The following is a 25,545-nucleotide window of genomic DNA, read 5'->3' on the forward strand; positions in this document are numbered from 1 at the left end:
CCTAGGGAAGATAAGGGGGATTGTGCAAAATAGATACATAAGTTTAGGGAGCAGGGACATTTTGGAGGGATACGAATACACAGGTATTGGAGAGAGGTGGTTTGCCAATTACAGTATATAGAAACTTAGAGTTGAAGTAAGACACTTCATCTCTACTTTTAATATCCTTCTAGAGTCTCTTTATCAACTGTAATAGCCACAGCATTAAACAGATATCTATCAGGTATGAAATAATCATTATACTGAGACAATAATGATACAATCATGTAATTACTAATTGTATATAATACATTTTGTGCAGAAAAGAAATATGTCACTGTACATGATGAGCTGTTTCGGAGAACAGCTTGGGAGGAAACCTGGAAAAAGGTGCAGAAACACAATCAAAAGTTTGATCAGGGTCTCACTAAATATACGATGGCCATGAACCAGTTTGCCGATATGGTGAGTTCATAAGTTTCAACCATAGTTTGAAGACTATAAATCCATTTATCTATTTACACTGTATACAGGAATGGACAACTTTAAAAGTGTAAATACATCTCTTTTTGGACTTTATAATCTCTGTAACACAATAATCCACTTAACCCGGAATAAGGTACTGAACCACAATCAATTGCTTGAAAAGGGTCTTACTAAATATACATTGGCTATGAACCAGTTTGCTGATAAGGCGAGTACATAAGTTCAACTAAAGTTTGAAAACTAGAATTCCATTTCTCTATTTACACGATATACAACAGTACAGGGAAGGGTAACTTTAAATACATGATTTATTGCTCAACTATATATCTCTCTAATTTATTTATTACCAGTTTTTTTATATAGCATACACATATTCCGCAGCACTTTACAGAGAATATTTGCCCATTCACATCAGTCCCTGCCCCAGTAGAGTTTACAATCTATATTCCCTACACATGCACACACATACATACTATGGTTCATTTTGATGGGAGCCAATTAACCTACCAGTATACTGTATGTTTGGAGTGTGGGAGGAAACCGTGACCTCAGTGCTGTGAGGCAGTAATGCTAACCATTACACCATCTATGCTGCCCAAATGCAACAATCCATCAATTGCTATCCATAGGGGATGCGGTCTAAGATCTACAGTAAAAAGATAGACAATGTCTAGATAGACAACAGATGTTAGACAGTCAATAGGTCAACAGGGACAAAAGGCCAACAGGGACAAAAGGTCGACACACTAAAGGTCAACATGTAAGAAGGTCGACTAGTACAAATGGTCGACATGAAAAAAGTAGACACAAAAATGGTCAACGCATGTTTTTTGTTTTTTGTTTAGGGTTAGGTTTAGGGTTAGGCAGTTACCAGGGGGTTATTGTAAGGCACTTACCCCAACGAATAGGGTTAGGCACCAGGAGGGAGGGTAAGGGTTAGGCACTTACCAGAGGGTTAGAGTTAGGCACTAGCAGGAACGGTTCGGGTCAGACACCTACCCAGATGGTTAGGGTTAGGCACCAGGAGGGAGGGTTAGGGTGAAGATTAGGGTTAGAAACCAAAAAACACATGTGTTGACCATTTTTTGTCTACCTTTTTCATGTCGACCTTTTGACCCTGTCAACCATTTGTACTTGTCGACCTTCTTACACATCGACCTTTAGTGTGTCGACCTTTTTTCCCTGTCGACCTATTGATTGTCTAACATTTGGTGTCTATCTAGACATTGTCTACCTTTTTACTGAAGATCTTTCAATCCACACCCATCCATAGGCCTGATTCAGAGTTGTACACAAAACCGATGGTTTGCGTACAATTCCAATTTTTCCTGATCAGCGCATGTGCAGGAACTTTACTGTGCATGCGCTGATCAGTGTATGTGACATTAGTTGCAGTTCCCCCTTAGCCGCGGAATGATTGAAATGCTGTTAGGATGATGAGCATCCCAGAAAAGGGGGTGTCAGACACAATTTCTGGCCATGTTGATGCAGCTTCACTGGCCCCAGGTGCGTGAATTTCATGGCCATCCTGAGGGTTACGCAGATGCCCGATGTTCACATTAGCGATCCGATGGCTGCGCAGTGGATCATAGACGCTGGCTGGAGATGTCTATTTACAAAAGAGGCCTCCTGCGGCATTAGCATATTATTGCATAGTGAAACTGCGTATGCAGCGGCTGTGCAATAGCGTACAACTCTAAATCAGGCTCCATGTTCTCTGTTACACAATGGACTGGTTTTCGACTCACAATTATGTGACACAAAAAGGTATGATCCCTCTTCACAGCAGAAATGTAAAATAATCACAATAGACAGAAAAAAGTGCACCCCAAAGTTGTGTTTTCTGTTTGTTTGTTTTTTTGTTATTACTGCCACCAAATAGCTCTGTGACCATATAAAAAATGCTGTGAATCAGGTCATTTTTATACATGTGATAAAATATTATTCCTTATCAGAGACAAGCTACAGCAAGGCAGGTTCCTGTACCCTGTGCACTTTTACTTTCATGACAGTTATGCATTTAAGTTTAAAAATGAGTGACACAATTATCACTGGTCATCAAATATAAATACATATTTTTCAGGATATTTTTATTTTACATACAAGCACACCCTTTCTTTATATGTTGTACAATTGTGGTGTACAGTTTAAAGCACACCCCTTTAAAATCACGTTCGAAAAAGTAGCTATAGTTTCTAGGAAGCTATAGAATATTTGACAAATATATGACAAATTAGAAGCTGTTTCAAATTATATTTTATCTAACATTTCTAAAAAGTTCCATTATAATACATTTAGCATGTTTGGTGTAGGTCAGTTGTTCCCGAATGGCTCAATAAACGTTTTCCCAGTGCCCTCAATGCACACAAAAAGATAAAAACAAAGGTCCTGATTCAGCTTTGGGAATAGAGTAAGTTATCGCAAGTAACTGTACATCTTGCTAAACCCATGCTGCACCGAAGGGGGGCAGATATAAATGTGCAGACAGAGGCCCTGATTCAGAGCCGGACGCTCTGACCAGAGCGCTCGCTCTGAATCAGGGCCGTCCTAGTTAAATTTGGGGCGGCCTTTTAGACGCTCGCATAGCTGTGGGTTACCACCCACAGCTTATGCGAGCGTCCATGATGATGGTCGCGATGGTCAAAACCATCGCGACCATCGGGCTTGCGACGAGACCCTGCGGTAGGGTCTCGTTGCCGCAAGCCCTGGAGTGATTTTGGCTCTATCAGAGCCAAAATCACTCCCACTGACATCACTAGTGATGTCAGTGGGGCTGGACCCAGACGGTAGGCGTTCCCATGGGAACGCCTCCGTCTGGCAGCCACACCCCCGGCACGCCCACCAAAGGGGGCGTGCTGTCACTCACCATCGACAGCATGCCCCCTTTGGTGCGAGACCCGGAGCGACAGCTCCCTCCGTCGTTCGCATGCGCATTTGGGTACCATCGACCCGCTTGCGAGCGTCCTGCACTCGCGAGCGGGTCTGAATGAGACCCAGAGTTAGATGTAGCAGGGGTCTGTCCTAACTGTAAACAAAATTGCAGTGTAAAATAAAGCTGTGCAGTATTTGTGGTCTAAGGGCAAAAGCATTCAGTATTTATTTACCCTACTTGTAAAAAATAAAAATGTACTGTATGTATTTGCACCTCTAGCATTGCAATATGGTTTGTCCAGGTGCACAGTTACTTGTTACATCTTACTCTATTCCCAAAGCTGAAGCAGGTCCAAATTTATAAAGATTAAAAAACATTATTCAAAACCTAATCCACTTCCCTAGCTAAAGATATCTAACCCAATCCTACCCACTTTGTGCACAGGTAATATTTGTCATTTATTATGGAATGTTATTGTTTCAGACTTCAGAGGAACGTAGCTCCAGGAATTGCCTTTCTTCAAAAAATAAATTTTTGGTCCACAACAATATCCCTGTGCATGTTCATGCAAAAAACCTTAACTTACCGGATTCCATTGACTGGAGAGACTCAAAATGTGTGACAGAGGTTAAAAATCAGGGGGCGTTTTGTGGATCCTGCTGGGCATTTGCAGCGGTAATGTTTTATTATTTATTAAGTTATTTTATACAACTTTCCATCTGTGCAGCTGTTATTTAAGTAATCATAAACATATAATACTTTCTTTATGGTAGTTATAATTGTAATGCAATATAGAATAGTGAGATAAAGCAAACATACAGTGTACTTCTAAATATACAAGGACATATTATGAGTTGCTTAAGATAGGGGTGTGGTCTAAAATGTTGACATTCAATATAATGACATAAGAATGTCGATATTCAGTATGTCAACACCAGAATGCTGACTTTGGTCTGAATGTCGACATTCCAAATTCCACAATTTCAACATGGAAGTTATGTCAACATGTGACATATTGACATTCACAATGTCGACATGGCCAGAATGTGAACATTTTGTATGTCAGTTATTCAGTAGTCGGCATGGTGACACAGCCAGGGCCTGTATAAGTCACATATATGCTGCTATGCTCATAGCGCCCCCACACCCACTAACATTGTCTAGTTTCTGAGTCTTAACAATAGCAGGCACTTTAGGCAGCATCCCAGAGACCGATATAGAATATAAAGAGCATACCAGCGGCCACCATAAACTACAGTGTACCCTAGTGATAGCCATACTGATACTGAGAGAGCACTATTGACTGCCATACAATAGAAAGGCTCCTATGCAAAAGAGACCACGCTAGTAACCTGCATAAAGGGGCATATCAATAATGGGTGCAAGGAGTGCGATGCACATGGGCCCCTGGAACCAGGGGGGCTAACACACCGCACACCCTGCACCCATATAAATATACTTACCACTCCATCGGCCCAGCGCCGGCCGCAGAGCTGCAGAAATCATAGTGAAAATTACCACTGTGGCCATTTTACGGTGATTTGCGCAAGCACAGTAGAGATGTCCTGGGAAAGCGGCGTGGGTGCCATGTTCCCGGGGAGACCTGTGCATTTGTAGTAGACTCTGGTACAATGCCAGAGTCTACTGCACCGCCGGAGAGGAGGGGGCCCAATCATAGCCTGCACACGGGCCCCCTCCTCTCTTAACCCGTCTCTGCCTCCATACAATACAGAGACCACCCTAATGAAAGCCATACAATACAGAGTGATCTAGTGACTGCTATACAATATAAAGAGCATTATAGTGACTGACAAACAATACAGAGAGTATTCAAGTGACTGACAAACAATATAAATCAACTATATATTCCTAAAATATATATGATTATGATGCATACATTTTTTATGTCAACACTTCTAAAAGTAGGACCTTAAGTGGTCTTTTCCTCTATATATCCAAACTGATATGCCCCCCAATATCATTCTGCATTTATGTCAAACTCAACCTTTATATTTATCTGTAATTATATTATTAATTTATTTATTAAATACTCTTTTGGAAACATTTTTATAATAGTTCAATTAAAGTTAGCATAATTAGAGCTAAACAATAATAATACATGGCATATAAAGAGGACTGCGGACCAGGTAAAGAAGAGAGAGAAAGGGGTAGGGGTAATGGAAATAAGGGGTCCATGGCAGAGGTACCAACAACGTAGCCAACAGATGAAAAATAAACATTGTAGTTTGTGGGTCATAATATAAGAACTAGGGGAGTTAAATAGCCAGAAGCATACAGTATATTATTTTTTGACTAAAATGATATGTCTGTTGAAAATGACTGCTTTCAGTACCTGCATAATTGGGGCCCTTCTGTGCTTGGGGGCCCGGTTGGGTCTTCTCCTGATGCCAGTGGTCTGGAATGCTGTAGCTGCTGCTTCATCAATAAGATCTTGTCTGTGATGTACTAAGGCTAAAATACACTCAAAACTTTGACAACTGCTGTTTTTGGAGTTTTAACTGCTTTTCCCATATGTACCAAGCTCCGGAATGCAATACTTTCCAGAGCTTTGACATGGTAGGCTACGCCATCTACACATGGTGTTGCCTAATAGAAGCCAATGGGCTTCTTTCCACATTCTTTTGTGATAGCGATCCAATCAGATCCCTCCCAGTGGCAGCAGCACATGTGCAGATAGGACTCCTGAGTCATAAACCTGGAAGTCCTGTCATCGTGGGAAGCTGCTCCTCTGCCTTTCAGGCAGCTCTACCCGGCTCCTAGAGGATGCAGCTAATGCAGTCACTAGAAGCCTGTTTTGTGCATGCGCAGTCCCAACGCTGCATGTGCGCCAGTCCTGGCACCTGCCAGATCCATTTCGTAGGTTCCGGGATCCGGCCGCCCAAGACTACTGTCTCCATCTGCAGTGCAGGCGGCAGGGGCAGCCCCCTTCAACCTAGATGGTGAGAGTCACTGCTGGACATTTTACAATTAAAAACATGGCATACAGTACATGCTTTATCCATTACCCAAACTATTATGTGGGATAAAGTATGGTTAATATAATAACACGGGGTAAGTACCAAAACAACAAACTTCTGAAATAATATTTCCATATAGTCTGCTGTATATAGGGTCACAATAAGCCAGAACGTCCCTTTGCAGCCAGCGATGTGATAGTTAATCATTTTTCACATTATAATATCACTACAATCTATTATTATAAAATACTGAATGATATGTTTTAAGGTGGGTGTGGTTGAGACTCATCATTGCATCAAGACTAAGGAGCTGCTTGTGCTGAGTGAGCAGCAGCTTGTAGACTGTGATAATCAAGCAAATGAGGGCTGCTGTGGAGGATTTCCATCTGATGCATTGAAATATGTGGCACATCACGGAGTCATGCTGGCCAAAGATTATGAGTACTCACAGAAGGTAAGATCAAGTAACGTCTATTATGTATTATACAATTAATGGCATTCTTAATCAATTCATAAATAAAGCTCATATTTATGGAGTTCATATGACAAATGTAGAGTTGGTTAAGAAAATAATTACTTATTCATTCTAATATCAATTGTAGAACAATGGGGGAGATGTATAAAACCTTGGAGAGACATAAAGTGGAGAGAGATAAAGTACCAACCAATCAGCTCCTAACTGCCATTGTACAGGCTGTGTTTGAAAAATGACAGTTAGCAGCTGATTGGGTGATACTTTATCTCTCTTCACTTTATCTCTTTCCAAGGCTTGATACATCTCCTCCAATATCTAATAATAATAATAATAATAATAATAATAATAATTATCCACAGTGGGCTCTGGCAGAGCAGGCAGCCTATAAGAGTACAGTTTACAATCTGAATTCCACACTTTCTTCCTCTGGTTCTCAGGGGTAGTAAGGATAGCAATGATAATAATTGCATGATAAGTGTGTTTCCCCATTGGTATGCAGTTGAGTCTATGCAGCTGCTGAGTACTATATACAATATTCCCAAAGCAGAATTTGTTGCTATAGTTTAGCGACTCAAAAATTATATTAAATTAAATGCTGACCATAAAAATGGGACTGGGTCTCTCATCTGGCTCTCCTATCTGAGCTAGGGATACACTACTTGGCCTTACAAAATAAACATAACCAATGGTTACTTAGTACAAACAAGTTGGGAGACTATAATAGGAAAATATCACTAAGTATATTACATTAAGTATATTACATTATCACATTCTTAATAGTTCATTGAGTTTCAATGAATGAGCATACTGTATGCTAATTTAGAAACGTTATCTTTCTTCTAGGCCATATAAGGCCCATGGAATCATTTGGTCTGGCCCTCTGAGCTTTTTTCTGCTAGCCTCATCTGGCTAACAGGGTGCCTAGAATGGCACCCTGCAGCCAGAATCTATGCAGCAGTGCCGCCTGGAGTGTCCTTAGGATGCTTCAGATGGTCACACCAATGCCCTTACAGCTCCCCGGAGCATCCTCAGGATGCTCCAGGCATTGCTGTAATCACTGGCGATTGTAGCCCCGTCCCTGTGTGACATCACACAGAGGGGGCGTGGCCTGCACTGGACCCGCAAATTATATTATATATATCAAAATGGCCCTCGGCAGAAAAAAGGTTCCCCAGCCCTGTTCTAGGAGCACAGAACAACTAAAAATATTCCACACTGTTTATTGGGACCTCCCTAAAAATATGATAAAATTATAAAATAAATCACTTGGTTATTCTGTTAAATAGAGAATCAATTTTTCACGCACTCAGGGGTGCCGAGAGCAGGAAAGCAGGTGGGGGGATACGAATTACCCAGGCTTGTCTAAGAGGCCCGGGCTTGTCTAAGGGGCCCAGTAGGCGCCAAGGCCAGCTGTACATAGTAGTTTTTATTTATTTATTTTTTAAGCAGATGTGGCCACACCCCCAGGATTTAGCCATGCCTATATGTTCACCCGGGTCCACCGTTGCTCTCTACAGTCTTTTTGAGGGACTAAGGTGCTGCTGCAGAGTTGAACACAAGTCAGTTTTGCAGATGTATGTGTATTTTTGCACTGTGCATGAGTCACAATCAGTGTACGCATGTATGAGCAATGCAAGTCAGTTGCATCTCCACTTGTGGATGAAAGAGTGTGATTGGGTGGCAAGAAGATGTATGCATGTTGAATACGTTTAGTGAGGATGGAATGAAGGCATGTATTCTTTCTACATGAAAATACATCTGTTTCCAGACAAAAGTTTTAAGGATATGGGTGGTGTAAGTGTGCACAAATAATGATGACGGCTATGAAACCAAACATACGGAATGTGACAGTGAGGTCGCATAAATAGGTACAGCCCTGTATAAGGGCGATATCTGCATCAGTGGCGTAACTATAAATTTTGCTCCACCATGCCAAAAAAGTTTCAGGCGCCCCCCCCACCCAAAAATCAAACACACCCAAAGGCGACGTTTAAGGTGTGTGGTTACATGATACAGCAACATGCCTTACACATTATGACTGATAAGGGGTGGTTTTTTCCTTCTTTCCTTTTGCACACAGGCCATTGCCAGCTCGTTTAATCCTAATATATCTGAAGCAAATTATTCTATTTTTCATATAATAACTATCAGGTTATAAGTAACATAAATATATGAACTTCGCAAAGTGTTAACCAGAATTATATACCTTTTAAATCATTTGGATAATTTCCTTTCATAAAGATAACGATGCACACAGTGTTATAAGTAATATGTTTTTATATATCAAATCTTCATAAAATCAATGCTTGTTAAAATACAATATAGACGATACAAAGATGAGAGAGAGAGAGAGAGAGAGAGAGAGAGAGAGAGAGAGAGAGAGAGAGAAATGATTGCCGAGTGTGTGAGTGGGGGTTGTTGGGACCCTTTGTCCTATTGTTCAAACCGCATGGTCTCTGAACACAAACTCCATTTTGAAGACTCACATTGAAGACTCCCATGATGCCATGTTCTGGAATACCAATACTCTCACCCACTACAACTGTGTGATATCTTTTGACCAAAACAGTACATTATATTGTATACTAGTGTCTAATATTTTCAACTTTCCTGATATAACACTGATACTAGCCTATGATTACATCCACTATACTATACAAGCTTTTCAGATACTATAACGTTGTATAATACATATAAGCTGATTCCTCTGTAATAGTTAAAATACCAGTATACAACTCATAGTACACAATTCTATCATAATACTATAAAGCATCCACCAACCACATGGACCAACTTCAATTTCCATTAGAGACATGGGTCAATGGGGGAAGGGGGAGAGCACATGGAATTTCCTTTGTTCATACCACATGGAGGGAGCATCTTTAAATTCCCAAACTATGATAATATATAACTTCACAATACTATCACAACATGGCCAGCAATCTGCAACTCCCATGGAACCACAACCACTAGCTGATATCAAACAAATATACATCTACAGATTGCAGCATTTCACCCAATCTCCATCCCAATCTCAACTACACAATGATACAGTCAGACCAGGAGAATACAACACATGGGAAGGAAGGGGGAAAGAAGAAACTTAATATGTATATATCACAGCCAGCCATATATATATATAACTGAACCCAAATCACCGCAAATCAATCTTCATATCGTCTACTACAGATTAACACAAACCAAGGCACAACCAAAGCACCACAGCCTGACAACCTGGCCTTTAACAAAGATTCCACTATGAACCACAATATTAATCACTACAAACTATCTATATAAACTATAAACAGATTAAATCAAAGTTAGTTACAAATACCCATTATAGGCTAACTAATGTACAGTTTACTTAGCCATTATGAGCAGATATCTCCAGGCGATTGAAGCTGCATCTTGGCAGTCTTCTGGGGAGAAAGTCTGCTGTCCTTGTGTCTCCCTGGTGTGTCCTTGCAAGCATGTGTGTTTCTCCAAGTGTCTGTGTGAATGCCATCCTGCTCTCCCTTACCTGTGTCTCTGTAGAGTGTTTGTGTGAATGCCCTCCTCCCATTCCTCACCTGTGGGATCTTGCCCATAAAAGGACATTCAAACCTTATTGTATAGGGTCTTAGGCAGGAAGCTGTGTCTCTTAGCTAGGGTAAACAAATGCTAATTAGATTGTATTGTGAGCTGGTTTCTCTGTTTCTCTGGGAAAATTATCACATCTCATTTATATATTTTGGTTTTAGCTGTATAAGGAATTATTATTATTGATTGTAATATACACACTGTAACAATGACACACTAAGTAATGCCACTTATAACACAGTGTGCCACACCGCAATGCCCCTTACAACACATTATGCCACACAGCAATGCCCCTTACACATGCCACACAATAATGCCACTTATAACACATAATGACATACTGTAAGGCCCTTATAACAAATTTATGCCATGCTGTAATGCCCCTATTTCACATTATGCCACACTGTAATGCCACATACAACACATTATGCCACACAGTAATGCCACATACAACACATTATGCCACACAGTAATGCCCCTTACACATTATGCCACACAGTAATGCCCCTAATAGCACATTGTGCGCACAGTAATGCCAAATACACATTATGCCAAACAGTAATGCCCATTACATCCCACCCTGTCAGATCTACTTCACCAACCCTCCTCTCTGCTTCTGCCAGTCTGTCACCTCAGCTCAAGACAGGTTGCACAGTTTTTATGTCCATGTAGAACCAGATTATTGGGAACATAGTTTACAACCTGTAAACTGTGTGTATCAAGTTAGTGCCCCTTATACAGTGCCCCCTGTAGTTGTGTCCCAAAATGCAATGCCCACTATACTAGTGCCCCTTATGCAATGCCCCCTGTAGTAGTGCCCATTATGCAGGGCCATCTGTAATTGTGCCCATTAAAGTAGTGCCCCTGTAGTTGTGCCCATATGCAGTGCCCCTTGTAGTTATGCCCCTTCAAGTAGTGCCCCCTGTATTTGTGCCCAGTAGTTGTCCCCTGTAGTTGCCCTCTGTAGTGAGCCCCCTCTAGTAAGCCCCCTGTAGTTGCACCCAGTAGTTGCACCCAGTAGTTGCCCAAGTAGTGAGCCCCCTGTGGTTGCCCCCAGTAGTGAGTCCCCTGTAGTTGCCCCAGTAGTGAGCCCCCTGTAGTGAGCCCCCAGTAGTGAGCCCCCAGTAGTGAGCCCCCTGTAGTTGCACCTAGTTGATCTCAATAGTGAGCCCCCTGTAGTTGCCCCCAGTATTGAGCTCCCAGTAGTAAACCCCCTGTAGTTGTCCCCAGTAGTGAGCCCCCTGTGGTTGCCCCCAGTAGTGAGCCCCCTGTAGTTGCTCCCCCCCGCGCGCACACAAAAAAAAAACACTTACCCCGCTACAGTGCTGCTGCAGTCCATACCCCAGCGTCCGCTCCTCGGCACTATTGGAGTGATGTTAGGACGTCACTCCCATAGTGCTCTGTGGGACCCAGAAGACGGAGCTCACTCCTGAGCTCCGTCCCCAGTGTCCGCTCCTCGGCACTATGGGAGTGACGTCATGAAGTCACTCCCATAGTGCACTGCGGGACCCGGAAGACAGAGGGAGCTCTATCCTCCGGCTGCCGCCGGGAGTTTGAAAAAGGGCCGGGTGCCTGCTGGTAACACACTCAGCAGGTGCCCGGCAGATGGAGGGTGCGACTGCCCCCCCTGCACCCTCCATAGTTACGGGAGTTCCGCCACTGAGTGGCGTAACTACTGCCCCCGTCGCCCCCAAGCTACCCAGCGCCTCCAAGCCACCGTGGGGGCTGCAGGGGCAGTAGTTATGCCACTGATCTGCATGTGTAATTGCAATCATGAGGCGTTCAATTCTGCATCAACCCTGAAAAGCAAAGAAGTGAGAAATCTTGGTAGAACCCTTTTCTTGATAACCTCATTATCATCTTCATTATTAGAGTAACAGACAAGAGAATAGCTATTATCCATATGCTGTTTCTGGCTGGCTGAGTAGACAGGAAAGTTGTGCTCACAAAAGCTCTACAATTAGACTGAGTCAGCTTAGAAAAATACTCAGGGCCTGATTCAGCAAGGAACGCAGTTGCAAAGACACATGCAATCGGTCGATTTTTGCATGTGTGAGCACAAACTAGCAATTGCGATGGGAACTGCATGTGCAAAGGCTACGCAGACAAAGAGCAGAGTGATTGACAGGAAGTGCCATTTGTGGGTGGTGACAGGGGGTGGTCGTGCAAACACAGGCGTGTATGTGCGTTTGAACAGCATTACAGGGGCGTCCATGATTAAGATCATGCGGTGGCATACGCAGCCGTACTTCTCGATGTACACTGGAAGCTGCCACAATCCTGTGGCAGATGGCTTAGATGGTTCTCGATGTTAGCAATGTTTTCACAAGCCTGCATACTGATCAAGCATAGAGTAAAGTAGGGGTGAGCGGGTTCGGATTTCTGAAATCCGAACCTCCCCATCAGCCCCTCCCGATCCGAGGCCGATCCGAGTCAGGCTCGACTTTTCCCGCTTGACTCGGATCTGAAATCGAGGCAAAACATCATCATCCCGCCTTCCGGGTCTTGCGGGTTTTGGATCCTATATAAGGTACCCGCGTCAGCGCCATTTTCTCACTCGGCTGTGGACAGTGAAGAGGGAGGGTGGGAGTTAGGGCTGGCTGGGCTGTGTAGTGTAGTGTAGTGTTGTAGTGTAGTGTAGTGCAGTGTAGTGTTGTGCTGTGCTGCCCTGTGCTGCTGTTGTCCATAGGGGCTGTGTCCACTACTTCAAAGTCCATAGGGGCTGGCTGGACTGTGTTGTGTAGTCAGTTGTCCATAGGGGCTGTGTCCACTCCAAAGTCCTGTGCAGTGTCCCAGTCCTAAAGGGGTGCTGTAGTGTTGTCCAGGGGGTGCTCTGTCTGTCAGGGGTGCTCCCCCCAAGTGCTAAAAAAAAATATTTTTCTCTGTTTGTGAATTGTGTGCACTGTGCCAAGCGTGCGCCTGTGTCCCATAAGTAAAAGGCCGGCTGGCTTGTCCATTAAAGGGTGCTGTAACCCCCAAAGGGCACTCCAAACAAAAAAAATATATATATTTTTCTGTGTTTGTGAATTGTGTGCACTGTGACTGCACGTGCATCAACGAAGGAGCAGCGCCAAGCGTGCGCCTGTGTCCCATAAGTAAAAGGCCATCTGGCTTGTGTGTTAAAGGGTGCTGTAACCCCCAAAGGGCACACCAAACAAAATAAAAATATATAATTTTTCTGTGTTTGTGAATTGTATGCACTGTGGCTGCACGTGCATCAACGAAGGAGCAGCGCCAAGTGTGCGCCTGTGTCCCATAAGTAAAAGGCCGGCTGGCTTGTCCGTTAAAGGGTGCTGTAACCCCCAAAGGGCACTCCAAACAAAATAAAAAAATATATTTTTCTGTGTTTGTGAATTGTGTGCACTGTGGCTGCACGTGCATCAACGAAGGAGCAGCACCAAGCGTGCGCCTGTGTCCCATAAGTAAAAGGCCAGCTGGCTTGTCCGTTAAAGGGTGCTGTAACCCCCAAAGGGCACTCCAAACAAAATAAAAAAATATATTTTTCTGTGTTTGTGAATTGTGTGCACTGTGGCTGCACGTGCATCAACGAAGGAGCAGCGGCAAGCGTGCGCCTGTGTCCCATAAGTAAAAGGCCGGCTGGCTTGTCCATTAAAGGGTGCTGTAACCCCCAAAGGGCACTCCAAACAAAATAAAAATATATATTTTTCTGTGTTTGTGAATTGTGTGCACTGTGGCTGCACGTGCATCAACGAAGGAGCAGCGGCAAGCGTGCGCCTGTGTCCCATAAGTAAAAGGCCGGCTGGCTCATTTCTTAAAGGGTGGTGTAACCCACAAAGTGCACTAGTCTCCAACAAAAATAAAAAATTATTTTCTGTGTTTGTGTGCGCCTTAGCCGCACGTATATATCAATATAACATAAATGGAGGACCAAACTTTCTCCGATAAAAATAAAATAGGGAAAGATCAAGAACCACTTCCTCCTAGTGCTGAAGCTGCTGCCACTAGTCATGACATAGACGATAACATGCCATCAACGTCGTCTGCCAAGGCCGATGCCCAATGTCATAGTAGAGGGCACATACAATCCCAAATGACAAAGTTCAGGAAAATGACCTTGAAAAAAACATTTAAATCATCTGAAGAGAAACGTAAACTTGCCAATATGCCATTTACGACACGGAGTGGCAAGGAATGGCTAAGGTCTTTCCCTATGTTCATGACTAGTTGTTCAGCTTCACATGACGATGGAAGCCCTCCTCCCACTAAAAAAATCAAATGAGTTAAGCTGGCAAAAGCACAGCGAAGAACTGTGCTTTCTAAGAAGATATCACAAATCCCCAAGGAGAGTCCAAGTGTGGTGGTGGTTGCGATGCCTGACCTTCCCAGCACTGGGCGGGAAGAGGTGGCTCTTTCCACCATTTGCACGCCCCCTGCAAGTGCTGAAAGGAGCAGCCACAGTCCACTTGCTGATATGCAAATTGAAGATGTCACTGTTGAAGTGCAACAGGATGAGGATACTGGTGTAGCTGGCGCTGAGGAGGAAGTTGGCGAGGAGGATTCTGATGGTGATGTGGTTTGTTTAAATCAGGCTCCGGGGGAGACAGTTGTTGTCCGTGGGATGAAAAAGCCCATCACGGTCATGCCTGGGCAGAAGACCAAACATTCCACCTCTTTGGTCTGGCAATATTTCTATCCAAATCCGGACAACAACTGTCTTGCCATATGTACCATATGTAAAGGTGGAATAAGTAGGGGTAGGGACGTTAACCACCTAGGAACATCCTCCCTTATACGGCACCTGCAGCGCGTTCATAAAAAGTTACTGTCACGTTCAGAAACTTTGGCTAAGACCGTAAGCAGTCCAGGGACATCTAAATCCCTTTTTCCTGTTTTATCCAAGGAATCGGTGGATGAGGAGGATGAGGACGACATCTTGCCTCCGTAGAGCCAGTTTGTGCAGGGACACATTAATTGCCAGCTTGTTTTGTGGGGGCCCAAACGAACCAATCATTTCAGCCACAGTCATGTGGCAGACCCTGGCGCTGAAATGATTGGTTTGTTAAAGTGTGCATGTCCTATTTATACAACATAAGGGTGGATGGGAGGGCCCAAGGACAATTCCATCTTGCACCTCTTATTTTTTCTTTGCATTATGTACTGTTTGCGGCCTAGTTTTTCAAACTGCCATTCTGTCTGCCACTGCAGTGTCACTCCTAGATGGGCCACGTGTTTGTGCCGCCCACTTGTGTCGCTTAGCATAGTCATTCAGCTACCTCGGTGCAATCTTTTGGCCATAAAAACAATATTGTGAGGTGTTCAGAATAGACTGGAAATGAGTGGAAATGAAGGTTATTGAGGTTATTAATTGCATAGGAGCAGAAAAACCCACAAATTCTGTGATTTTAGCTGTTTTTATGCTTTTTTTCAAAAAAATACAGATCCAAAACACAAAACCCAGAACCCAAAACACGGAAGGGTGGTTTTGGCAAAACCAATCCAGATCCAAAACACGAAGAAAGATCCAGATCCAAAACCAAAACACGAAAAGTGGCCGGTTCACACCCCTAGAGTAAAGGGAGCTGGGCTAGCATTATGTAGAGCTGGGTGTCTGCATCTTGTGTTGCGATTGCCGTGCATATGCATTCATTAGCATATTCTCGAAGCGGACAGGTAAATGTAATCTCTTACTTGCGATCCTTGCCAAATCAGGCCCTCAGTACAGATCCTGAGCACCAAGTTTTTAACAAATATAAGAAAATTAACTATATATCTTAAACCTGTTATGTAGGAAGGGGCATACTTGCCAACTCTCCTGGGAAATATCAGAGAAAGTCCCAAATTCAGTGGGGCTCTCCTGGCCTGACGAAACTGGCCCATCCCCTGTATGTCGCCCACTTCCAAAATAAAATGGGTGGCCCTGGGATTGGATGATGCAATTAGCATTGAATCGCTTCATTGTAGTCTTGCCCTGCTGTATAATGTCTCAAATCAAGGCGTTGGACAGCAGAGGTGGGGCCACAGTGATGTGTAGACCCATCTCCTAGTGTAAAATGCCACAAATTGCAGCTTTGAACATCGGAGGGGCGGGAACACAATGGTGCATTCACAGTACTGTGCCCCCTGCCTATCAGACATGGCAACCACCCATCTTACCCCAGAGCTCTCCCAGAGGAGGGGGGGGGGGTCTCAAAAAGTTGGCAAATACGGGATGGGGTGGCCACAACCCACAGCTCCTTTACCAATCCCGGTTTAAAAATTGGGAGGAAATCCCAGTTTCTATTCTTTACTTTTTCAAGTTTTTAATTTACTTAACAATGGTAATATGGTAACATAACTTTACATATTAATTTGGGTGTTGAATGTGTTAATTCATTTAGCAGTTTTAAATATAGTCTGTGCATTACTAGAATTTTATCCTCAAGCAACCGAAACATCTACCACTACTGGACATTTTCCCTAGACTTATTATTCACAATCTATGTAACTGCTGTGGATTACCAAGTAGTTAAAATTGTAAAGGAAAGCTATCAGATGACAAATCACATGTTTTCCATTATATCTTGCTCAGCAATTCACCTGTTTATACAAACCTGATGAAGCAGTAATAGTTAATGTGAGTAAATACTACATTCTGCCTGGAGAAGACAATATGGCATCGTCTGTGGCACTAGATGGACCTATTACAATTGGAATTGATGCAAGTGAGGACTTTATGTTGTACGATAATGGTAAGTTCCATTGTGCAAGAGAAAATTTTAACCTTGTTTAACTCATAATTATATAAAGACAAGCCTGACTAAAAGATATTTTATTGGCTACATTCTCTATTGTCTGTGGAAATATGATTATGAAATATTAAAACTTGATTTACCTATTGTATCGATCGACCACGGATGATTGAAGTGCTCTTTTTCCAACTTTATCAGTTATGAGACATAATAGATACTATGTGCAATTACATTATGCTTATTCCTTTTAGGCATATTTTTATTGAGATTTTTTGGCACATTTATACATTAGTAAAAATTATTTTGGCTTTAGGGTATATAGCTAAGGCAAATATTTCAGACTTATGATCTAAAAGAAATTAAATATTTTGAAACTTTTTTAAAGAATTATTTTACAGTCCAGTTGTCATCTGCTCTACTTTAAAGGAACATTGCCCCATGGTAATCCTTGACGCTAATATAATAATTATTAGTATTACTATTGTTATTGACTTTTTATAGGGTTCCACAAGGTGTTTGCAACACTGAACAGTGATAACAGCTAGATAAATATAGCATAAAGACATAGGATAAAGATCAAATCACAGCGATAAAACCAAAGATAGTGGAGGGGTATTGTGAATAGAGGGTAGGATAGAGAGACTTTTATACAAACAACCAATCATGAGTCACAAGGGGGAAAGAGTGGCGCTCCATGCTCCTGTGGACTTACAGTTTAAGACTACTTATGGTAGTGATCTACTATAAGCAAACCTCTTCAAGCCTTTGCAGTCCTTAAATAATTTGGGATAGGGATTAATGTGATGAATATTCTTTTACAATTTGAATTGATTGTTGTATTATGTGAAACTAACATGTTTACCTAAACTCCACCTCCTCCCAGTGACATTCACCACCTTTCTTCCCCACACTCGCATATGAAAACCCTGACCTTACTTTGTAAATACTGTACGCTGGAGTAGATGGGGTCTGATCCATCCATTGGAAATTATATTAATTTATTGGGGTACTAGTATATTGTTAGATTATGTAGTTTGGCCACAGTTCCCTTAGTATATCTGTAGATAAATGTAAACTAGTAAATATCCATCCACAGGCTAATATGGGGTCTGGCTATATTACAGCTGCCCTACCCAGCAAGTTTTCTGAGCATAAAAATTAGTTGATTTAAAGAGCAAGTAAAGCCAGTATATAAGTTATATACTGGCTTTACTTGCTCTTTAAATCAATTCATTTTTCTGCTCACAAAACTTGCTGTGTAGGGCAGCTGCATAACATTAATATTTATTAAAGATTGTGTATTACAGAGCTGAAAAGTATACCTGATATAACTGAAGGGTTATACTTTAAAATAATTCCATCAAATCTACATAATTTTGCAGCTAGGTGAAGGACTTAAAATAAAAAATGAAACCATAAACTTTCCCTAACCAAAACAACCAGTTGACAATGTCTGTAGCTTACCCATGCCTCATTTCTTTGTACCCTTACCGCGCATTTTAGCCCAGACTGAGAAGGTGTTCATTCTTCCTTGCAAACCTCCCTATCACGCAAACAGCTTTTTGCTTTCATTATATAGTATATGTCCCTCGTGTAGACTTTCACGCTTCTGCAGCAAGATGCCATGTTGGGAGGGGTGTGGGGTTATTTTTCTAACTTATAAGGTAGATTATGATCTAAAAGCCTTCAGGCTTACTTTGCATAACTATTATTATTTAGATTGGTGGATTTATACATAGGGGTAGGACCAGTGATGTCACAGAAGCTCAAATGACTGTAGTCTCACATTTTTAACATAGGTAAAACAATATCCTAATGCTTTGGGAGGGGCTTCAGTTGACTATAAAGGAATGTGGACATCAAACTTTATTTTTTATAGAGCTATAGAGGAACAACATGTTAATGCTCAGCAATGTATTTTATTTATTGGTTCATTTCAATTTTGGAATTTAGTGATGCTTGAATCTTTTTTCTGGATGCAACTATTTAAGTTAGTGATATTAACTGTTGTTAGATCTAATTATGCTTCCAAATTATTATTATTATTATTATTATTAGTAGTAGTATTTATTGGGGGGGTCAATATAGTAATATAACCAGATACTTTGCCAATTTTCATAAAGTTACACAGTTAGAGAAATTTACCATGATGTGAACACCTTTACTTCAAGACCGCTCATTGTAGATAATTTAATACAGGCCTTAAAAAAAATAACTGTTAACCCAGAAATCATGCACATAGCAGCCTGTATGGGACATCACTAGGTGTCACTTTACACCATAACACTTCCAACAAATGGAAAATCCTATCCAAGGTTCTTAGACCTCTCTTATCTTTTGATGGTACAATACAAAAATACCATTAGTGATGTAAATAAAGCTACAATATCCAGATAATGATGGATCAGTACTTTTTAGTCACACTCCTCCCTTTGTCAATGGATGTATCTTTAATCACAATTGGAAATAATTGCATTAAAAAAAAAGTTTAATATGGCGTAGTGTTTTTAGATTTGTGTCCTTATCCCAAAGAGATAAAATTCTAGTTGGCAATATTGTGGGGCAATAGAACCCCTCTTAATATAACACTTACTAGACTCCAAATAAAGATAGAACCATCAAATGTCTTTATGTTCCTTGTATGACCCCTCTTACAGAAACTGGTTCTAGGTCCATATTACAAAATAAGAAGATTCTATATAGTAATTAGTAATACAGTATAAACTTTTGTTGGTATTTTAATTGTAATAAGGCTGATACTGCTGTTGGCATTCTACTACTACTACTACTACTACTACTACTAATAATAATAATAATAATAATATTTATATAGCGCTTTTCTCCTAAAGGACTTGAAGTGCTTTACTTTTGCCTTTGCAGCACAAAATACAAAATAAACTTAACAAGGTCAGATTGATACTACTATTGCTATGCTAATTGAATTGAGACTAAATTGCTGTTGGCATGCTAATTCCAGTCAGGCTGATACTGCTGTTGGCATGCAAATTGGAATCTGATTGTTATTATTAGAATATTAGCATAACAACAGTAGTATCAGTCTGATTGCATTTAGTATGCTGGCAGCAATAGCAATCTGATTGCAATTAGCATGCCACAAGCAGTATCAGCCTGATGTCACTTAGCTTACCAAAAGCAGGATCAGTCTCATTGCAATTAGCATAACAGTAGTATCATGCTGATCGAAATTTGCATGCCAACAGCAGTATCAGTCTGTTGCTTTAAATAATGATCGAATGTTGCAAGAACATGAAAACCATGTTTCATTTATTGTATTAAGATAAAGATAAAATAACAAAATGACCATAGAATATGACATTTAGGAAAAAACGTAAAACAGTACGTTTTGTTCACAACAACAACAAAAAGAATCACAGCGACTTTCATTATTAACACACATGTTTAAACATATAGAATGGTATTTCTAAACATATATAAAATTAATATCTAGTTAGTATTGCAGTTAGAAGTGCCTGCATTCAAAATATAGGCATGTCGAAATTTTGCTTGTCAACATTTTAACTATATCAAAATATAGACAATCAAAATGTCAACATTTACAATATAGGTCACTGTTCATACTGTAACCTGCAGTCAAAATATAGGCAGGTATACATGCTTTGCTTGACATTTATTTAGCGCAACAACTCATCAGGGGATTAGCGCTACCATGCTTGTCATTTATTTAGCGGAACTATAAAGAGGATTAGCGACCGTGGCATTTATGGCCTTGGTAATTAATGTACGCTGCTGTAGAACAGCATGCCCTGCAACAATTTCAGTAGACCCTAACAGCAAATCTATGGCAGGGTATGCTGGCTTGTATGGTTCCACAGCAGCTCTCAGTGGGACACTATCTGTTGGAATCATAGCATTATGCTAATTACAATCAAACTGAACCATTTCATTGCAATTAACATATGAAGAGCAGTATCATCTGAGATGCTTATTGCAATCAATCTGACATGACAAGCTCACTGTTTACTGGTCACCATTAGCTATTTATTTATTATTCACTATATGGACAATTTGGCTGTTGACATTTAAACTGTGTCTACATTTTGGTTGTCAACCTTATGATTTGTCTATATTTTGACTTGTGACATTTTGACTCTCGACATTTATTTTTTCAACATTGACATTTTGACCCGGTTGATCCATGTCAACCTTTTGGTTATCAACATTTTGATTGCCTATGTTTTGATTCAATTTTGACTTCATCATGATCAAAGATTCATCCGTCGACAAAGGGAGGAGTGTGACTATAAAGAAGAAGGACTTGCTCCATCATTATCTGGCTATTGTAGCTTTATTTAAATCACTAATGGTATTTTGGTATTGTAACATCAAAATGTACAGTATAGATAATAGAGTTCTAAGTGCCTTGGAAAAGATTTTCCATTTGTTGGTTCATATACATTTATATTTAAGGTCGTTTGTATCATTTACAAGAAGGATGTCAATTTAGTTGCTGCCACAGTCAGTGGAACGTATAGACAACCTTCTGAATCTATATTATATAAAATGACAGTTATATACTGGCAAACAAGCTGAAGTTCGAGGATAGTGTTTCATAGATGATCAGGAATAACAGACAGAGAAGAAAATTAGCATGTGTGTAAATGTACGGTTTAATTGTAATAGCAACTACACCATACTGCACTATGGAATATGTTTTATCAATAAAAGATTATAATAATATTAATAATTTAATTTACATTGTTATATCAGGAATTTTTCTTGGTGAATGTAGTGAAAACCCAAATCATGCTATCATTATTGTGGGATATGGTACAGAGCATGATGAAGAGGAGGATGAGGACATAGATTACTGGATCATAAGGAACAGGTATGTTCTAATGTTAATGTTTCCAGTGGCATGTAGTGTGTATGTTTGTGTATACGTTAGTAGGGAATATAGAGTGTAAGCTCCACTGGGGCAGGGACTGATGTGAATGGACAAATATTCTCTGTAAAGTGCTGCAGAATATGTGTACTCTATATACATAACTGGTAATAAATAAAATAAATAAATAATTATGTGTGAGAAATTACTAAGTAAACAATATACATGTCCTCTGCTTTAATATGAAGAAATTTACATAAGAAATGTAGATTGTAATGTAATTATGGTTAGGTAAATCTGCCATACACATATGTACAACTGCCCAGAGTGGATGCTTGTTGTGACCACACACGTGACTAAATTAGGCAGATCTCTTTATTGCACACATGAACCAAATTCCTATGGGAAACAGTCAATGTAGACCAGGGGTGTGTAACCATTTTTCTTCCATGGGCCATTTTGATATATATAACATTATTTTAATCGAGGGCCTGGTGAAGGCTACGCCTCCTTCGTGTGACATCACACAGGGGTGGGTTCACAATCGCCGGTGATTACAACAATGCCAGGAGCATCCTGAGGATGCTCCGGGGAGCTTTAAGGACAGCGGTGTGACCATCTAAAGCATCCTAATGATGCTCCATTCAGGAACTGCTGCATAGATTCTGGCTGCAGGGTGCCATTCTAGGCACCCTGCTAGCCAAATGAGGATTGCAGAAAAAAGCTCAGAGGGCCAGACTAAATGACTCTACGGGCCTTATACTGCCCCCGGGCATGAGGTTCCCCATCCCTGATGTAGACAGATGAACACTGCACTAAAAGAGCCTGATTCTGAGTCACATGCTGCATTCGCGGTTGTCCGTCTGTAAGTTTATGCAATTGGCATATACTGTATATTCCATGCCTTGTGTACATTTGTGCGGCCAAATGTGCCAGGACTGAGATGCCCACTTTCAGTGTAATACCAAATGGTGCGTCCTTTTACGCTATCTTTAGTAGCCCCATTGAAAATTGCATCAACCCTATGGCAGGTGTAGTTTCTCTGTCTAACCATGGCCTCCTATGTTGGCAGCTAGGATTGCAGCCATTTGCATTAACATGCCAGTGACACTCTCATAATACACCCACTGAATGGCCCATTTTTGCGTGCACTATAGCCACCTCCCGGGAGCACCTATTACTTTTCTGCCACCTTTCTGATGCTGTCTGAATTGATTGCAGTAGCGCCTTTGTGTGTACACTCTGTATAACCTTTGCGCCATAGGGGTTTTCAGAACATTTTGCCCATGACCATATGCAATTAATCAGACAAGTGGCAGGGTCAGACCACAACAGGAGTATTTCCTGGCACTAATGAGCTGAATAGTAACAAGTAAGCCTCACTTATCATCACACACAAAACAGCATCCATACCATACTTGCTTACTCTCCCAGAACCTTTGGGAGGCTCTCGATTTTTCGGGTAGTCTGGCCCCAACCTCATCATGACCACTTGCATCTACTCTCCAGGCTTCTCCCGGAGAGGTATCTACAAAAGTATGATCCATACTGTATATAGAGATATCTGCCAACTCTCTTAGAGCATTTAAACTCTAAACAATAGCACCCGAGGTACTGTAAGTGGGTACTAGAGGGTATATTTACTAAAGTGAGAGTTTTTAGAAGTGGAGATGTTGCCCATAGCAACCAATCAAATTCCAGCTATTATCTTCTAGAAGGTGCTAGTTAAATGTTAAGTAGAATCTGATTGGTTGCTATGGGCAACATCTCCATTTCTAAAAGCTCTCACTTTAGTAAATATACCCCTAGAATTCATTTGGACACCAGTAAAAATGTTTAAATAAACTGTAAAAATTAACATGGGAATCAACTTTTTAAAAGGGATTTTTTACTAACTAATTAAAATAATAAAATAATACTGTAGATAGATATATTTGTATATTTCAACCACAAACAAATTAACTAAACAGATTTTTATAGAAGATGTTGATTTAATTTGTTTGGGGTTGAAATATACAAATATATTGATGTAGACTGGTATACCTATAATTTTAATTATGTAAAATACATTTATATATACTAATATAATAAGAATGTTGTGTCTGTCTGTTCACAAAAGCTACTGAACCAATTTTCATTAAAACTGCATCATTTTGTAGTGGAAACTCCTATGTACTCCTGTACTTTGTTTCATATTGATCTGTCAAGTTAAAGCTGAATAATAATGAAAACCAAATGTATTGGCATAATCATTGCAAGAGATAGGTGTGTCACCATGCACATGGCTGCTAAGGGGTGGGGGGAGAGGTGCTTTGGGCCCCCTTTCACTTTAATGGGTTAGGATACTTAGCAGTCTGTGCACAGGGCACACAGTGACATTGGTGTGAGTGGTGGATGAAGGCGCCTCTGCCACCAGTCTGTATAGAGCTGCTGGTCATGTGGGCCACTCCCGCAACAGGGCCCCTATGTAAAGCAATGCAACTAGAACACCTCAAACAAAAAATATTTTGGCAGAAGCAAAATCATCATAGGTGAAGCCATGGGCAACAGCTGGTATTAATATGAGTAGATTCCCATATTTATTTCACATTTCATTTGATTTTGAGTGTTTTTTACTGACGTCTAGATGTATCTTAGTGCCCACATAACTTGGAAGTTTTTTGTTTAGAGTCGATCAACATCTGATCCAATATAATGTTGATGGGAATCTGTAGTTGTGTTGTTACACACTTGCTTGCAAGCTTTTTAGTCTAACATGACCTCATTGATTTTCACAAGTGCTGTGTGTATAGATGTCTTTATAAAGGATTAGCCACAGCATAGAGGGGCTACTACTGTATTTAATCTATGGACCTGACAGGTCCACATCTTTATAAGGAAGTAACATGCTATATTCTGATTATAATGTTTTCAATGGCTCCTATGTTTGTTTTGTTGTATTAAAAATAATTTATTTCCATTAAAAAATTTTCACAGCTGGGGCAAGGAGTGGGGAGACCATGGTTATGCAAAGATGAGGCGTAACGTTAACTTGTGTGGTATAACAACGATGGCAGCCTCCCTGGATTTGGTCCACTAGTTCCCTAGTGACTCATCCACTGAAGAATAAACAGAAGTTTGTATGGGATGACCCCCTATTTTAAAAGAAAGTCATTGTAACCATGTCTACAGTATGTATCTTGTATTCTGGATAACATCTGTTTGTAAATAAAGATTATTAAGCAAGTTTGAGCATTTGTGAACTTTTTTTATTACAAACATCTCCTGGTGGAGTGTTTGGGAAAAATACAGTTTTATACTAATTATTATCTGAAGTAAGTTTTATTAGTATGTGCCTTAGTTGTAAGGCTTATTATTATTAAACATTTACACTAACATATTCCACAGTGCTTTACTATTGTGATCAAACACAGTAATAATACAAGATTGGGTAGTAACAGACAGACAAAGGGGGAACCTGCTCACAAAGTAACAATTATGTTAATGATATTATGGCCCTCATTCAGAGCCGTACTCTCTGAGCAGAGCGCACGCTCTGAATGAGGGCCGTCCTCCATAACTATGGAGCGTCCTCCTGGACGCTCGTATAGCTGTGGGTCACCACCCACAGCCTATACGAGCGT

The 25,545-nt window shown here is 40.8% G+C and overlaps 1 protein-coding gene across 1 annotated transcript in view; it reads left to right on the forward strand.

Moving 5' to 3' along the window:
* Positions 1 to 25,153, forward strand: part of LOC148540380 (cathepsin L-like proteinase) — a 32,536-nt gene extending 7,383 nt beyond the window's left edge. Inside the window, exons 3-8 of the mRNA XM_088443592.1 lie at positions 302 to 444; positions 3,821 to 4,012; positions 6,584 to 6,769; positions 16,899 to 17,058; positions 21,808 to 21,925; positions 24,899 to 25,153. Coding sequence (XP_088299718.1) covers positions 302 to 444; positions 3,821 to 4,012; positions 6,584 to 6,769; positions 16,899 to 17,058; positions 21,808 to 21,925; positions 24,899 to 25,001 — 902 coding nt within the window. The 3' untranslated portion in view covers positions 25,002 to 25,153. The remainder of the gene's footprint in view (positions 1 to 301; positions 445 to 3,820; positions 4,013 to 6,583; positions 6,770 to 16,898; positions 17,059 to 21,807; positions 21,926 to 24,898) is intronic.
* Positions 25,154 to 25,545: the final 392 nt, after the last annotated feature.

This window comes from Taudactylus pleione, unplaced genomic scaffold, assembly GCF_031769625.1.
Source record: "Taudactylus pleione unplaced genomic scaffold, aTauple2 ptg000019l, whole genome shotgun sequence".
Taxonomy (NCBI): domain Eukaryota; kingdom Metazoa; phylum Chordata; class Amphibia; order Anura; family Myobatrachidae; genus Taudactylus; species Taudactylus pleione.